At 48.1% G+C, this 16,635-nt stretch overlaps 1 protein-coding gene across 2 annotated transcripts; it reads left to right on the top strand.

Moving 5' to 3' along the window:
* Positions 1-541: 541 nt before the first annotated feature.
* Positions 542-16,187, top strand: CDC42EP2 (CDC42 effector protein 2). 2 transcript variants are annotated; one of them, XM_083716558.1, is made up of 3 exons: positions 542-643; positions 11,607-11,803; positions 11,983-16,187. In XM_083716558.1, the coding sequence occupies exon 3, from the start codon at positions 11,995-11,997 to the stop codon at positions 12,715-12,717; it is 723 nt and encodes a 240-aa protein (XP_083572684.1). In that variant the 5' UTR covers positions 542-643; positions 11,607-11,803; positions 11,983-11,994; the 3' UTR covers positions 12,718-16,187. The 2 variants fall into 2 exon arrangements, with proteins under 2 accessions (XP_083572684.1, XP_083572685.1); XM_083716559.1 differs by having other exon boundaries at positions 581-643; positions 11,604-11,803.
* Positions 16,188-16,635: the final 448 nt, after the last annotated feature.

Here is a 16,635-nt window from a genome sequence, read left to right as displayed (position 1 = left end):
TTTTCTGCAACCCAAAAAGCCCCTGCGGTCAGCGCTGAACTATCGTCCTTTCCTCTGGAGGAAAGTTTGGGATTGTAAGTACAGTGGTACCTCTAGTTACGTACTTAATTTGTTCTGGAGGTCTGTTCTTAACCTGAAACTGTTCTTAACCTGAAGCGCCACTTTAGCTAATGGGGCCTCCTGCTGCCGCTGCGCCGCCGCTGCATGATTTCTGTTCTCATCCTGAAGCAAGGTTCTTAACCCGAGGTACTATTTCTGGGTTAGCGGAGTCTGTAACCTGAAGCGTATGTAACCCAAGGTACCACTGTACTGTAGCCTTCTTCGGCTGCAGTGAAAATCAAAGTTCCTCTGCACACGCTCAGGGGCTCTTGGGTCACAACAAGCCTAGGGGTTTCGCTTCCTTAAAAGACTGTTGCAATATGCAATTTAAAAAAGAAAAAAAGCAGAAAAGCGACGAGGGGAGGAGTCTGAGAGAAGGGCGGGGCTTGCGGCTCAGAGCAGCCGCCTTGGATTGGCTGGTGGTCTCGGGGAGGCGGGGCTTTGTGGTGGGTGGCAATTGCAGGCTAGTGGAGCTCGCTCCTTCTTTGCTCGTCAGTTGCCGCAGGAAAAGGAACAGCCGGCGCCGCCCAGCTGCGAGCCTGGGGTGAGTAAACGGCTTCGCATTGGGAGCGGAGAATGAGGAAACTGCCTTTAAAAATACGGAGTGTTCAGGGGTGGGAGGGAGACCTAGTTAAAAGCCGCGTCCCTGACCCGCAAGATCTTTAGGGGGGCTCTGTATTTGTTATGGGGATCCAGATCATTGTGGGCTCTTGGGTGGGGATCCATCCCATTGACAACGCCCTGAAGAGATGCCGGGGTTCAGGGTTTGCCCAACTTATGCTGCTGGTGTTGTAGGGAGAGGAGGATTTGCAGTATTTGGGGAAGGCACTCTGCACATGTTCAGAGGTCCCAGGGTTGCAGTTCCTACCTGGTGAAAATCTAACCGGGGGATCTCTTCCTTGTACCCGACTCTGTTCACCCCCGACCCTTCTTTCGCGTTGATCGTTCCACATTCTACAGCACAGACCCAATCGCGAAGTATGAACACCGTTTTTTAAAAGAGATATACTGGGCGGGGTGGAAAGTTTTTTGGGGTGCTGTTTTGGGTTAGCTGCTCCTGAGTCGTTAGAGGTGCCTTCACTTCCTTGCTTCTTACCCCTTGGAGATGTCAAGAGTTGGCGGGTTTGAGATCATTCTAGATGAATTAGAACGGGATGTGTGTGTGTGTTTTTTTGCGGCGGGCGCTGCGCGCAATGGTTAGGGAGCCACGCGGCGGGGCGGGCGCGGGGTGTCTAAGGAGGATACAGAGCTTGGCTCCGGGATCTCCCAGCTTCCCCTCCGGGGATCCAACATTCAGCGTGTGCCATAAGAACGAGAGTTTACTGGAAGGAGTGCGGAGAGCGGCCGGTGGGGTTTGCTTACTTCCTAGCCCCTCCCTGAGCAACCAGGGGGGAGTGCGAAGCAGAGAACTTCACTTTGCATCCGGCAGCCTCTGCTCCTGTGTCTATAGCAGCAGCAGCAGCAGCAACAACAACTGGATCTAAGGAGGGTCGCAGAAAACTTGCAAAAAGGTCAACCAGTGATACTATCCTGTACATATCTATCCGGAAGGAAGACCCGTTGAGTCGAGTGGGCCTTATTTTTACGTGAGGACGACCCCAGTCTTATTCCTGACAGATGCTGCTCAGATCTCCCTGATAATCCTGATAACAGGGTGCAAATTCAACAGCCCTTTCCCGCTTTATATCTTGCTATTTCTCTCTTAGACGGGGAGGTTCTATTTAACAATCCTGACTCATAGCCTCTGATAACCCCCCCAACTCGGAATTTATTGCGTCTTCCCCACACCCCAGCCATTTTGGGCAGTGGTCCCTGCCATTGCAACATCTTGTGGCTGGAGTTTCTGCTAAGTTAAACATGCTGTGCAAAGAAGTGTCTCATTCTCAATGTGCTGCCTGTCAAACTTTATTAGGTGACCCAAGATCTATCTCTCCCTCTCCCTGCTCCCTGTTGTCTCTTTCTAAGCTACACAGCACTAAATTGAGGGTGGAGGCAGCCTGAGGGCCACATTTGGCCCTTGGTCTAATTTCATGCAGGTGGCAGTGGGGGAAAATTGGATGGATGGGGTGGTAAAAGGGAGAGAGGAAAGGAGATGGTGGAAAAAGAGAGAAAGGGGTATCCTTCCCATTTTTCTTGGTGCCAACTCCACCCTCATGTGACCCTGGCAAGTTTTCTCCTTGCCCAGGACGTTGCCCTCATTAGAAAAAAAGGTTCTCCGCCTCTGTCAAAAATGCTTTAGTACAACCTTTGTCAACTGTGTGCCCTCCAGATGTTTTTTACTGGTCCAAACCATCTGGGTGGCATCAGGCTGGCAAAAGCTGCTTTAGCTGTTCCTTGTATCCCTAGTGTGCCGACCCCATTTTACTCATTTCGTTCACTCTTACCTGCACTTAGATGCTCATCCAGCTCATGTGAACAATTTCCCCTTCTCATTTCTTCCTATCCTTGACTGCCTTGCTTTCTTTTATTATTTTTTATGATAGCGTACTGTTTTTAATATTGGGTTGTGTTCAGCTAGGTTCTTCCCAGAGAATCGAATGGACCCAAGTTACTCATCCTCATTAACTTCAGTGGGTCTCCTCTGAGTAGGAATAGCATTGGATGTAGCCCATTGCCTTATTTGCAAGTAGCCCAGGGGATATTTATTCTGGGATGGCCTTGGAAGCAAATGAAGTAAGTAGAAGGCATAAGAACAGCCCAGGCTGGGCATTGCTGGGTACGTTGGAAAGCCTGGCACTTTGCATTTTAGAAAGGAACACTTGATCATGTAATGTCAGCTGTTTTGTTTTAACTGTGATAATTCTGGAATAATACAGGGGCAGAAGACAGATCTCTTTTTTTAAAAAGAAAAGAAAAGTGAAAAACAACAACCAATCTCTCTCTCTCTCTTAAATATAAATTAAAAACTGGCCAGATGGCAAGCAGACATGTCTGTTCCCATCTGTCTTGGCCCAGCTTTCCACACCTCTCTGTATTTAAGGAATGGAACCTGGCTACATTTGTGTGTGTGCCTGTGTGTGAAATAAATCTTGGACCTTTTACAACAGGGGTGTGGTGGTCAGGAGGGCGTCTCTGAGCTTCCAGGCCTGGCAGAGTAACTATAAACTCTCGGGTTTAGAAGCTGGCGTCATTGTAGTGCTTTCTCTCTCTCTCTCCCCACCACCAGACCCCCCAGAGATTCATCTTCTGGGCTATATAAAGCCCTCTGCAAGTGTCCACCCTTCTTTCACCCCCCCTCCCCAAGTTGCCCCCAATATATAGCCCTTTCCCTTGCTGCCCAGCTATTAAAGACCCATCCGAATTGAATGGCACACGTGAAACTTGCATCAGGGTCTTAGATTGGACAATACCTTGGCGGAGGGCGGGGAGCTGCTTTGTAACTTTAGAAACCTGCTCCCCTCTGCTGGAGCTATCTTTGGATGCTACTTGGGCTGTGGGAAGTCTGAAATGGATACAGAGGGGTCGGTGGGTGGGCTAACTGGGCACGGCACATAAATGACATAGTGCCGGGGGAGGGGGGCAGAGGCAGCTGGATGGAAGCCTTCTCTTCGTAAGCGTTTTCAGACGCTAGGCAAATGTCCGGGAACAATTTTCGTTGGTTTTGTGAGGTGTTAGCCCGCTCTCTTCATTCAGTGTTTTGCTCTGCCTGCATCCTTGCCAGGGGAAAATCCCCATGGGTTCCCATGCTTCTCTCCCTGTGCATATGTCTTTATGTACTCATATGGGAGTCCTCCTGTGCTTCGAATGGGGACAGTGGTAAAAGCAGGAAACATGGGTGGTTGGCATGTTTGGATCTCTGGGCACATTTGGAGGCAGTGCGCCCTGCTCTCCCCATCTCCTTACCTGCTGACAGACAAACACCCCCCCCACCCCCCGTCACTTTCCCAAGGGAGCTGGATAAACATCAGGTGTGGTAAAATGAAAGTGGAGTCTCTAGGATTTTTACATGGGATCTCCTAAAAAAGCAAAGTTTTTACTGCACAGTAAAAATCACAGATCAGGTTGGTTTAAGGTGCTGGTCCTCATGAAACTTCAGGGTTGTTTTTTCATGGGGGGGAAGAAAAACAAATTGCAGGAGAACACACCTGTGTAAATGGAGGTGAGCTGTGATTTGATGGTGGTTTTTAACAGTTGTGTTCTGCTTGCAAGTGTTCAGACTGCTTTAGCCACCCTCTGTTGTTCATCTCCCTAACACCTGGGTTCTTGGAGATGGACTGCATCTGAGCATGGAGGTTATCTTTGATAATTCCTATTGGAATAGGTCACCCAATTCTCTTAGATGTCCAGTATCCTGTTTCTAACCCCTGATTGGCCAAATGCCTCCAGGAAGTCCATCTAAGCAGAGCTTAGAGACAGCAGCCTTCTGCCGTTCATGTGTCCCTCGTCCTCTGTTGGTCAGCAGTATAAAGACCATGGGAGGGTTTATTTAGCTGTCATGACTGAAAGCAAGCAGAAAAGCGGCTTGGATCAGAAAGAAACAGTCTGCAGGGAAGGAGTTGAGCACATTTTGCTGCAGTTTCACAGCCTCCCAATATTGCTTTTCACAGACAGCAGCGTCTAAGTGAAGATACCTGGGTACCAGGATGGCGCCTGATGTCTCCACCATCATGCCTGGGGATCCTTGGTTCTTGCCTGTTTTCACACACTAACAACACAACCTGTAAAATTCTATCCGTGATATTTTATCTGCGCAATCGGAGTGAATTTCAGAAATCAAAAAGTTGTAATAAAAAATATGACTTTCGAGCTGTCTGGTCCCCAAATGGCAACTAGACATTCCATTTTGGTGACTGTAGCCTTAAACCCTGGTTTAAGGAGCCATGTATCTGAGTTTCTAACACTGATTCACAGGACCCTAAAGTTGAAGGAGGCCACATACAGCCCATTCCCCTGCTTGGGGCAGGAAATCCAGGCAAAGGGCACCCCATGAGAGCTTGGTCAAGCCTCTGCTGGAAGACTTCCACTGATATAACACGCAGAAAGCAGATATGGATTTCCTGGCAGATTTCTAGGCAGTTAGTGGTAGGACTGGGAAGCTACCATATTATTATTATTATTATTATTATTATTATTATTATTATTATTAATTTGTCAGTGGCTTTTTACCTTAAAAAAAGCCTAATAATAATTTTATTATTTATACCCTGCCCATCTGATTGGGTTTCCCCAGCCACTCTAGGCAGTTTACAGCACATATAAAAACATAGTAAAGTGTCAAACATTAAAAACTTCCCGATACAGGGCTGCCTTTAGATGTCTTCTAGAAGCTGTGTAGTTCTTTATCTCCTTGACATCTTGATACAACAAATGAAAAAACTAAAACCAGAATTTTTAAAAAAATACTGTACAATAAAAAATATCTAAAATGCTAATCCAATAACATAGTAATAAAGGATCAGTAATAAAGAGTATTCTGACCGCCCTTTACGAGTGCATTGTGCAACATTTCATTGATGCAATGATAGTGGATTTATACAGGCCACATCATTCCACTGTTGTCTGCAAGGGCACACTTTGAGTTATAGTGCAACAAGGGGCTCATCCACACTGCCTCTCGTCCAGCTGCTTTCATCCTGGGGGAAAGTGCTCTTTAGCGCTCAATCAGAGCAAACAGCAATTTGAGTTTGCTCTGGTTTAGCACTGAAGAGCAGGTTTTCCCTAAGGAGTGGGGCAAGGGGAAAACCACTCAGACCTATAACTAGAAAGGGTGGGTCAAGCATGAAACAGCTTGGACTTGTGCTTTCTAATCACGGACAAAGCGGAAGTGTGGACCAGCCCCAAAGTGGGACAATGGGGCCTCCTCCCCTCTGGTACATTTGCGGTACGAAAAGTTACAGAATTTCAGCAGGAAGTTATGGGACATTCCCCGATTGGAAAGCTGCTCTGCAGCTTTGGTGGGTGCAAATTGTCCTGAAAGTGGAATCGCGGGTAACTTCCATCGTGAGCGCAAACGATCACTAATGCACAGTAAAAAGGAGAGCCCCACCCCCAAAGTTCAACCAAAATCTCCTTTCTAACTTCAGCCCATTTTAAATCTAGTCCTGCTGCACCCTGGGGATGAAGTCTTTGCCTTCTTTTTATATGGCAGCCTTTCAGGTCTTTGAAGAACGTCAGGCCATCATTTCTCCAGGCTAAAACAACCCCATAGCAGGTGTCTGCCCATCTCATTCTTGTTCTCCCTCTGTGCAGCTGCTCTGACACCTCGAGGTGCATCTTCAAACTGCTCGAAAAGTGCTTTCATGATCACTTGCAAGCCTTTGTTGCTGCTGCTGTTGCCACCTGCTCTCGCTTCCTTTGTGCTGCATTTATTCAGCACCATTAATTGGTGCACAACTCACAATAACATAAGCAGCAAAGGCCGGGTCCCTGCCCTGAGCTGCTTCCAATCCATAGGAGCTGACTCCTAGGGCTTGAGGTCCCTTCGCCCTCCCCATAAGTTGATGAGCGTTGCCATTAAAGCGGGGTCTGTGCACTGTGTCATGCGATCAATTATGTAGTGTGCAGCTTACCCCCCCCATATTTTATTCAATTTGGCACCCTGTTCCAATATTATTATTATTTTGTAATAATTTTTTATTAGTTTTCAATTACAGTCCAATAATAGCCTCATTATAACAATACCAATTTATAATACAATTATTAATACCAATCATTCAATTAGCAAATTATATAATTTAGGTAGAGTGAGGGCCCCCACATTCTAGATTTGATGGTTTTTTTATTTCTGCGTTCCGAAATCTCATCAGTTTTAATTACATTCCGGTCATAATAATAATCCCTTATTCAACCACTGCAATATTAATAACTTCTATTTGTGTTGACACATTAGAAGATTTATAAAACTTCAAGTGAGGAACTCAAACTATATCCTTGTTCTTCTTGTGGGTGGGTGGCAATTATATTGTCCTTGGTATTTCTTCCTGTCCTTGCAAGATGTTACGTCTTTCTTTCCCTTGATTGTTGCTGTTATCTGTTGTGCCTTGGCCGGAGGTGATACCCCATGGGCAATTTTAGATTGGCTGATATCACAATCTAAAATTCATTGATGGGGAGAGAACCAAAGGAGGGAATGATGGGGGAGGCAAAAGGTTACAAGGGATGAAAGTGCGTGTCCTTTTTGGTAAAAATGTGGAACGTTCATCCCAATCTGTTTGCAGGGAGGTTATATGGCGTGCGACCTGTTTCCTGAGCATTCGTTCAGATTTTTGGGGAGTTTTAGATGACGTTTCATCAAGCAAGGGTTGATGCATTTTCTCTGCAAAAAGTTGGATTTCTGTGGCGTGGGGATGGACAGTGTGTTGGTTGTGCAAGAGCTCCAAAAGCGACCTGTGCCACCTGAATTTGGCGGTCTACGATTGAACGCCACCTGGAAGCAGCACCCTTGGTGAGTGCAGTGCCCAAGTAGCTTGGAATGGGAAGCCACGACTGCACCACCGTCTTAATAACGGTTCAGTGTCCCAGTCTTGTGCATGTCTAATCAGAAGTTAGCCTTTGGTCAGAGAACTGCAACTTGATAGGGATTCAGTTTGCACAGAGAATCTTAGGAAGCAGTGCCAGTTAAGCTGATTGCAAACCAGTATGGCCTGGGGGTTAGAGTGTGTCTGAATAGGATTTGGAAGACCCAGGTTCAAATTGCCCTATCTCTTTCAGCCTCAGCTATGGTTGTTGCAAGGATAAGAGGCAGATAAGTTAGCCAGTACGCTGGCCTGATGTCTTTGGAGACGAGGGTGGGATATAGTGCTTGGGATGAACTAGTTTGGCCTAATGAGGTTTGCTGAATTTTTTCAAAAAAATCTTTGAACTACACCTGAAAGTTCCCACAATTGCCAGGTGAACTAAACATGAATTAAGTTCTTCTTTTTGCAGTAGAACTTGGGACAATTTCTAGTTCAAGTTCATTCTCTTATTGTGTTTTTTCAGGTTTTAGTCTCTTGTAAGCCTTTAAGCTGAAAGGGCATAACTGCTGGCAATAAATAAATAAATAAAATAAGTGAAACGATTCACATTTCCGCTACACGGATGTTTCCTTAGTCTTCAGTCCTTTTTTACACTTTAGCTCAGCAACTTGTAGCATTATGAATGCCAGGGAGAAGATTGCCGAGGATGATTGGAATGAACTTGAATTGAACTGTAAACCTGAAATGGCCCGTTTTCTAAAGGGACAAACGGGAACTGGAATTTGTTCCTTGTCTCATGGTCTGTGTTCCCATCTGCTCTAGACAACATGGGCAAAGATCAAGGAAGCTGGAAGCCCAACAGCATTGGGAGAGCCACAGGTTCCTTATCTCTGGTTTAAAGAATTGGTTGGTGGTTTGCGGTTGCTTTTGAGAGGAGTCAGAGTTGCTCCTTTCAGAAATGTGACTTACCTGGACTTACACAGCCACCTAGTGGAATCTTGGAAGAACATGGGTCGGTTGCACAGGCTGGGAACCCCTTAGAAATGTCTTGCAAATTCCCTATACAATCTTTTTGTGGGTTTGCAAAATTTTAATCAGGCGGGGGGTGTGTGTAAATGGGAAGCCTTGTTAGTCCCTGGATATTTTTGGCTTTTTAAAGGTGGGTGTTCACATCCCCTGCCTGACCTAGGCCCCATTTGCACTATACATTTAAAGATGAATCATGGCTTCCCCCCCACAAAGCCCCCCCCCAAAAAAAACCCAGTCATGACATTCCCCTCAAAGAATCCTGGGAGTTGTCAAGGGAGCTGCGAGTTGTTAGGAGGCCTCCTATTCCCCTCACAGAGCTACAATTCCCAGAGTGGTTTAACAACCAATCCGTCTTCACAGGGAACTCTGGGAATTGTAGCTGTGAGGGGAGTCTCCTACCAACTCTCGGCATCTTCAAGAAACTATGGTTCCCAAGATTCTTTGGCAGAAGCCATGGCTGTTTCAAGTGGTATCGTACAGCTTTAAATCTATGATGCAGATGAAGCCCTAGGTACGTAGAAAATCGCCTGATACCAAGCCCTGCACTGGCCTTTCCCAACCTGGTGCTCCTCAGATGTTGTTGGTCTACATCTCCCATCATTCTTGACAGTTGCTGATTGGGCCTGATAGGCCTTGTAGTCCAAAGCGCCCGGTGGGCAGCTGGTTGGAGAAGCCTGGTCCACGCCAACTGCCAGCAGCTCTCCTGGATTTGAGTTGGGACTGCTTCTGCCAACGTAGCAGTTTGAAAGCACGTCAAAGTGCAAGTAGATAAATAGGTACCTCTCCGGCGGGAAGGTAAACAGTGTTTCTGTGCACTGCTCTGGTTCGCCAGAAGCGGCTTAGTCATGCTGGCCACATGACCCGGAAGCTGTACGCCGTCTCCCTCGGCCAATAAAGCGAGATCAGCGCCGCAACCCCAGAGTCGACCACGACTGGACCTAATAGTCAGGGGTCCCTTTACCTTTACCTTACCTGGAGATACCAGGAATTGAACCCGATACCTTCTGCCTGCAAAGCAGGTGCTCTAACCAATGAACTCTGACCTGTCTAACCTCTTTGGAGGAAGTCTGGAGGAAAACCTCAAATCTGCCGCTGCTGTTGCTTCAAGCTGTGCTGCTTTTTTCTGGGTTGGTGACCTCGGCGGAGGTGCTTTTGAGCCCAGAGGCATGGCTGTTTGTGTGTGGCATTTGGCGGGGCAAGAGAACAAGTGGCGATTGTCCAAAGCAGCGCATCGGAGCTGTGGGCCCAGCTTCTTTCAGCCGCTGGCGTATTGTTCTCGGTTGTGTACCCTCCGCTTGCAAAGAGAGAGAGAGAGAGAAAGCTGCCTGGATTGCTTTTCTGCGGTTGTTGCAAATGAGGCCCGTTTCCCCTTTTAAATCCTTCCCTTCCTGGCTTGTCCGTTAAACAGTTGCTCGTGATAACCTGCTCTGTCAGCAGTGCGCCGAGCCAATGGTCTTGAGGCTTTGGTGTGCACCAGCGCCCTGCCAGGCGCTCAGACAAAAGGCCGCTTTATCCATCAGCCCACCCCTGACAGAGCAGCCACCTGTTTCGAGTCGGCCGCAGAACGCTCTCGCTTGTTCAGACACGGCCAGGCCACATGGACTTCGGTGTCCTTGCTTTTTAATGCCTCAGGGAGCAGAGCCCCTGCCAAATGGCGCTGGGATCAGCCGTTTTAGTTGTTATTTATTTCAAAAACAGGTACAGTGGTACCTCAGGTTACATACGCTTCAGGTTACAGACTCCACTAACCCAGAAATAGTGCTTCAGGTTAAGAACTTTGCTTCAGGATGAGAACAGAAATCGTGCTTCAGCGGCACGGCGGCAGCAGGAGGCACCATTAGTTAAAGTGGTGCTTCAGGTTAAGAACAGTTTCAGGTTAAGAACGGACCTCCGGAACGAATTAAGTACTTAACCCGAGGTACCACTGCATGCTGCTTAATTGCCACCTCTGCCTCTAAGTGGTGCTCGAAAAACTGAACAAACACAGTGAAGAGAAAATCTGTTTTAAAATGAGCAGCAAAAGTATTGCTCTGAATATCAGTTACTGGGAATTCAAAACTGGGAGAACGCTGTTGGCCCTCAGGTCCTGTGTAGTGGGGCTCCCAATGGGCAGCTGGCTGGCCACTGTAAGAATGGGATGATGGACCCCCTTCCACAAACATCTAAAAGGGGTATAATGTGTTAATCAGGCAAAGGCCTGGTGCCTAATGGTGTATATTGTTGTTGTTGTTGTTGTTGGCCTTTGGTCTGATCCAGCAGCCAGGCTCTTCATGGGGACATTGCTGCTCCTTTTCCTCACTCTATGCCTGGGGAGGGGGTCAGATGAATAGGAAGTGTCTGCTGCCTGGTCACCCCAGCCCTTCCTGAAGGCATTCTGGGAAGGAGAGGGAGATGACTTGGACGGGCCCAAGGCAGCAAGAAGTGCTTCCAATCCCAAACAACACAGGTTTCAGATATGGTCCTTATGAGGTGAGCAAAGAGAGTTCTTAGTTCAGGGATGAGGAACCACAGGCCTAGAGAATGGATGTGGCCCTCCAAGCCTCCCTATGTGGTCCTCGGGACTCTCCCCCGGCCATGCTCCTCACCAGCCGTGTTTTTGCTTGGGCTGAGTGTAGTCTGATAATGCTTGCCTGGAGGGAGGATAGAGAGGGATTGAGTGTAGAATATGTGGGGGGAACCTTCAGCCCTACAGAAACTCCTAAACTACAACTCCCATCATCATTGGCCATGCTTGCGATGGCTGATGGGAATAGTAGCTCAGCAATACCTGGAGGGCCAAAGATTCCCAACACCTGGGGTAGAAACTAGCCTGCTGCACAAAGGTAAAATGTGTGCTCATTGCTCTGCCCACTTTTGCTTCTGGCCCCGCCCACCACAGAAATAGGGTTTTCAGAAGGGAATGTGGTCCTCTGGGTGAATAGGATTCCCCATCAGGGATTGAACCTGGGACCTTCTGCATGCAAAGCAGATGCTCTACCATTGAGCTGTAGTCCTTCCCTCTATGGTTGGGCTTAAATTCCAATTGGACGATTGTTAAAACAGAATTCTTAACTTAATCACTCTTTTCTTCTTCCTTAGCAGAACTGCAGACAGATTCTGGTTATGAAGGAAGGAATTTATCCAGCCTGAGGTGGCTCTGGGATTTCCCTCTTGTATTGACTTCTTGAAGTTCTGCTGGAATCTCCTGTGGTTCTGCGTTGGAGAACTTCTCAGGTGCACAGCTGCCGGGGAATCCTTCGTAAGGTCACATCCTGCCAGCAGAATCAACTTACCTCTAGGTAATTTATTAGTGGCTCATGTCCAACTGAAAGCCGATCCCATTGTGGCTGATAACCTCCTGTCTTGCAAGGACTCTTCAGCTTTTAACCGGCCTGGTTTTGACTTGACGATGATTGTTTTGAATCTGAAGTGCCAGCACTGAACGGCCCTTCTTCTTCCCCCCTCCCCTCCTTTACAGCAGTCGACAAAGATGTCCACCACCAAAGTGCCCATCTACCTGAAAAGAGGAAGCAGGAGGGGCAAGAAGGAGAAACTGCGAGACATCCTCTCTTCAGACATGATCAGCCCACCGCTAGGGGACTTCCGGCACACAATTCATATTGGCAGCGGTGGGGAGAACGACATGTTTGGTGACATCTCATTTCTCCAAGGGAAGTTCCACCTCCTGCCCAGGACAGAGGGCAACGTGAGTCCAGGTGGCACCAGCCAGTACATGGTGCCCTTCGAGTTCTCGAGGACCGCTACCATCTCGGGTTACGAGCCGCCGCCTTCGGACATCCCCTCCCCTCTCCTCAAAAACGCCATCTCCCTGCCGGTCATCGGTGGCTTGCAGGCGCTGACCCTGCCTTCTGCTCAAGCCCCGCCCAAACCGCCGCGCCTGCACCTCGACGACAAAGCCCAAGCCGCTCCCCAGACGAATGACCGTGCGCTGAGTCCTCCCTGTGCTGTGTCTGCTAGGACTTCGGAATCCCTTGGCACCGCCAACGGCAAGTGCCCGGCCTCTGTGAATGGGTTCTCAGGGGAAGAAAACAAAGACAAGGCTTTCATGTCCCACGCGGGCTCCCTGCTCTCCCTTCACGTGGACTTGGGGCCGTCGATTTTGGACGACGTCCTGCAAGTGATGGAGAAGCACCAGACGGCAGATGTGGGTGCACCGTTGCAGGATTCCGGCAGACAGGAAATCCTGACGTAATGAGAAAGGCGGCCAGCGGAGGGGTACCTGTGACTTTGAAAGCACAGCCTTTTTGTACATAAGAGAGTGTTTTGCTGTTAAATTGGGTGGCTGGGGGTGCGTGTGGAGGCGTAGATGTGCGCGCACACACCTGTGTGAGATCCTTTGGTGCAGCTTCACTAGTAATATAATTCCTCCCAGCTTTCAAAGAGCATCTTGCAGAATGCAGGCTTTCCTCCTTACAATGCAGCACTCCGTTTCGACAAAAGCTGAGATGGGTCCCTGTCTTGTGTGCTCTTGGCAGGCTCTACACACAAAAACACACCCTGCTACTGAAACTTGTATTGGAAGCAAAGCAATAAATTAATAAGCATCTGTTAAGTTAACCTCGTGAACAAATGTTATGGGTGTGGATTCTGAAAAGCTGATGGGTAATTGATGGGTTGGGGAAAGAAACCTCAACGGCGAAGAGGTGTGTGTAGTTGTACATTCTTTGCAGCGGGAGTGGCGGGGACGATGTTGCACTGCTCATTGATGGGAAGGGTGGCATGGTGCTCTGAGCAGTCGTCAGAGATTGTCCCGTGCTGGAGGGAGGAGGAAGCTGTGTTTCGAGCGTTGGAATGTAAACAGGAGTCAGGATATCTCATTTAAGTTCTTAAACTGGTAATATGGCCATGTTAATGAATAGTTAAGGGAGACATTCCTGTGCTGGAATTTCATGGGAAAAGATTCTGAGTCATACAGGTTGGCTGTGGCTGGTGCAGTTTAGGGAGCTGCCTTATAACACATCACACTATTTATCTAGATCAGGATCATCTGCTCTGATGGATGGCAGGGTCCTAAGCAGAGAAGGTGCCTTTCCCATCACTTGCTACCTGATCCTTTTAACTAGAAACGCCAAGATCTGAACCTTGGTCCATAGTTCATACTATTTCCATTTCCCTGGTGTGTGTTTCTCCTTCTCTGATGGAAGGAAGATGGAGTCTTAAATTGGTTTATTTACCAGGCAGCACTCCTCGCTGGTGACTCAGCAGCCAACAGCATAGAGCGGACTGTGGTTTAGCTGTGGAGCACCTGTTTAACATGCAGAAGTCCCAGGTTCAACACCTGGCATCTCCAGGTAGGCATGGGAAGGACCTCTACTTGAAACTGCCGGGAGCCACTGCCCGTCGGTGGGCTAGTTAAACCCATGTTTTGATTCAGGAGAAGACCCCTGTGTCCCTATTGGAATCCACTCTTTATTCAGAACAATGAGGACTGGAATCTTACTTTCTTTTTAGCAGAAGGGCTGCAGGTCAGTGGCAGAGCACATGCTCTGCAAGCAAAAGACCCTTGGTTCAATCAATCCCTGGCATCTCCAGGTAGCACAGGAGAGAGACCATCGCCTGAACTCAAGAAAGTTACTGCTTGTCCGTGTGGATAATAGTGAGTGAGATGGACCAATGGTATAAGGCAGCTTCCTGGATTCCTGTTACAGTATTTGGTTATATTGTTCAGAAGAGAGGGTTGCCCCGTGGCTGCGGCTCTCCTCTTTTGGCCCTTCCTGTGCTTGGTTTTTCCTGCACCAGCCTGGCCGCATCTGTAGTCGGCTGTCCAGCAAAGCAGACAAAGCCCCATTTCAGCATCTTCAGGGGAAGAATAAATAGGGGCTTGTTAAACTAACAAACCGTGGCCTGGCATTGTCCCCAGGCAACTGGCTGTTTGGCAGCCGGTTCTCATCCGGCCCATCTGTCGCTGCAAAGGCCGCTTCGCAAGGGGACCCCATCAGGATCCTTGGATGCTGTCAGTCCCACGGCACATGACAAAAGGTGACACTCGAATAGGGGCAGGCTTTGCCAAGAAAGCCATTTTCAGCGTCCCAAGTGACTTTTGGGCAGAGACTGCTGCTGCAGCTTCTTTGGAGCATCTTTGTCCTTAAGGCAAGTTTAAAAATCTCTCCTTGATAGCATGGCTTCCTCGAGGACTGACTCCTCGCCAGATGTGTACTGGGTTTGTTCCAAGAATTGGATACTCCAATCTGTGGCGTTTCACTGTGGGTTCTCCAAAATTCACTAGAAAGCTGTGTTGGATTTAAACAAATTCAAAAGGGGCCCTGAAATCAAGTATTGTGAATCTTTATTTTTATGTCCCCCAAAGCTATTTATGATACAGCAACAGCAACTTATATCAGGAAGGGGTGGGGAGCCTTGGGCCCAGAGGCCAAATGTGGCCCTCAGAGTTCTCTGTCTGGCCCTCAGGGCCTTCCCAGGACTGGTGCTGCTTTGCACATTTCCTCTGTTTTTGCTTGACTGAAGTGTGTCTTCCAACACTGATGATGCCTCCTGCTTGCCTAGCCAGAGAATGTGTAGAAACTGCAAAGGTAACGTTTCGATTAGTTGCTCTGGCCACTTTTGCTTCTGGCCCTGCATACCTTGAGCACGTGGCCCCTGGAAGGCTGCCCAAAAGGGAATGTGGCCCTCAGGCTGAAATAAGGTTCCCCATCTGTGCTGTGTATGAACTGTTAAAAAGGAAGCAGATGGATGTTGGTGGTGGTGGTGGGGAGACAAACAGCATGAAAGGAGGAGGGAATCTTAGAACTAGAGCTGGAAGGGACCACAAGGGTCATCCAGACCAATCCCTTGCAATGCAGGAATCTTTCACCCAATGTGGAGCTTGAACCCATTACCCTGATTTTACCCATGACAACTGAGCTATCCACAGGGGAGAGGCAAGGCTGATGGGTAAAGCTAATAAGTACATGTGTGCTTAGTGGCTGCTTTCCAATGAATATTGGAGGATTCGGGACAGACAGAAGATGGTACTTCTTTATGCAGTGCATAGTTAAACTATGGAACTCACTCCCACAGGAGACAGTGATGGCGGCCATCGCAAGTAACTTAGGAGGACTGGACCAATTCATCATGAGATCAATGGCTTCTAGCCACAATGGCTGTGTTCTGCCTCCACTGTTAGAGGCAGTGTGCTTCTGAATATCTAGTTGTTGGGAATTGGGCAAAAGATTCTTGCATAGCAGGGGGTTGGACTAGATGACCTCTGTGGTCCCTTCCAACTCTACAATTCTATGATTCTATGAATCACAGGTAGGGGGAGTGCTACTGCACTCGGGTCCTGCTTGGCAGCTTCCCACCAGTATCTGGCCGGCCACTGTGAGAGTAGGATGCTGGACTACATGGGCCTTTGGCCCGATCCAAAAGGCTATTCTTATGCTTTAGGATGTGCTATGGGAGATCCAGGTTGGTTTGTTTTTTTGAGTTTTACAGTGCGAGGGAGAAACCCTTTGGAAGCACAATTCTGGGGTTTGGGAAGCTTCAATTTCCCATTGCAAATGGCTCTCTTGAAGTAGCTCTTTGCAGCTTTAATGAAAAAGCATAGGTACCCATATGTGGGAGAAAATCGCCACAGGGATGAGAGTTAACGCCACCTCTGCCAGCACTGCAGTCCGGATCAGATTTGGGCTCCCCTGCAACTGATATTAAACTTATTTAAAAATAGCACGAAAGCCCATTGTGGATTAATTGACGCGCGCTCTGTGTGTGTGTGTGTGTGTGTGTGTGTTGAGGGGGTGGGGCTCACAGAAAAATTGGGTTTTGAAGAAGTGAAGCAATGTGTGTGCCTTGGTGGTGATGGAAACACTGCAAACATGGCTTGTTTGCCAAATATAACCCAAGTGTAGTGTTTTGTTTTCTACCCTGAAAGCAGAATGTTCTCTAACTGGGGGAGACTGGAGACAGAAGCTCTTTGCAGCTTTGATTCTATTCATTATATCCACACCCCTCTCTCCAGCTCCCAGAGTGAAGCCCCCATCTTTTCTCTTTTTCTTTCTGCAAAATTACTGCCTCTCACGCTTTCCGATTCCCTTTTTGCAAGCTTTTTGTTTGTCCCCCCCCCAAATGGCCTGCAAGCCGATTGTTCGCGAGAACAAATGGGAGGTAAATTTCT

This window comes from Podarcis gaigeae (assembly GCF_964106915.1).
Source record: "Podarcis gaigeae genome assembly, chromosome: 16".
Lineage (NCBI taxonomy): Eukaryota > Metazoa > Chordata > Lepidosauria > Squamata > Lacertidae > Podarcis > Podarcis gaigeae.
This window is presented reverse-complemented; position numbering and strand designations above follow the sequence as displayed.

Excerpts from the sequence above, each read along its gene's own strand:
- CDC42EP2 (XM_083716558.1), top strand. The coding sequence starts at position 11,995 with ATGTCCACCACCAAAGTGCCCATCTACCTGAAAAGAGGAAGCAGGAGG.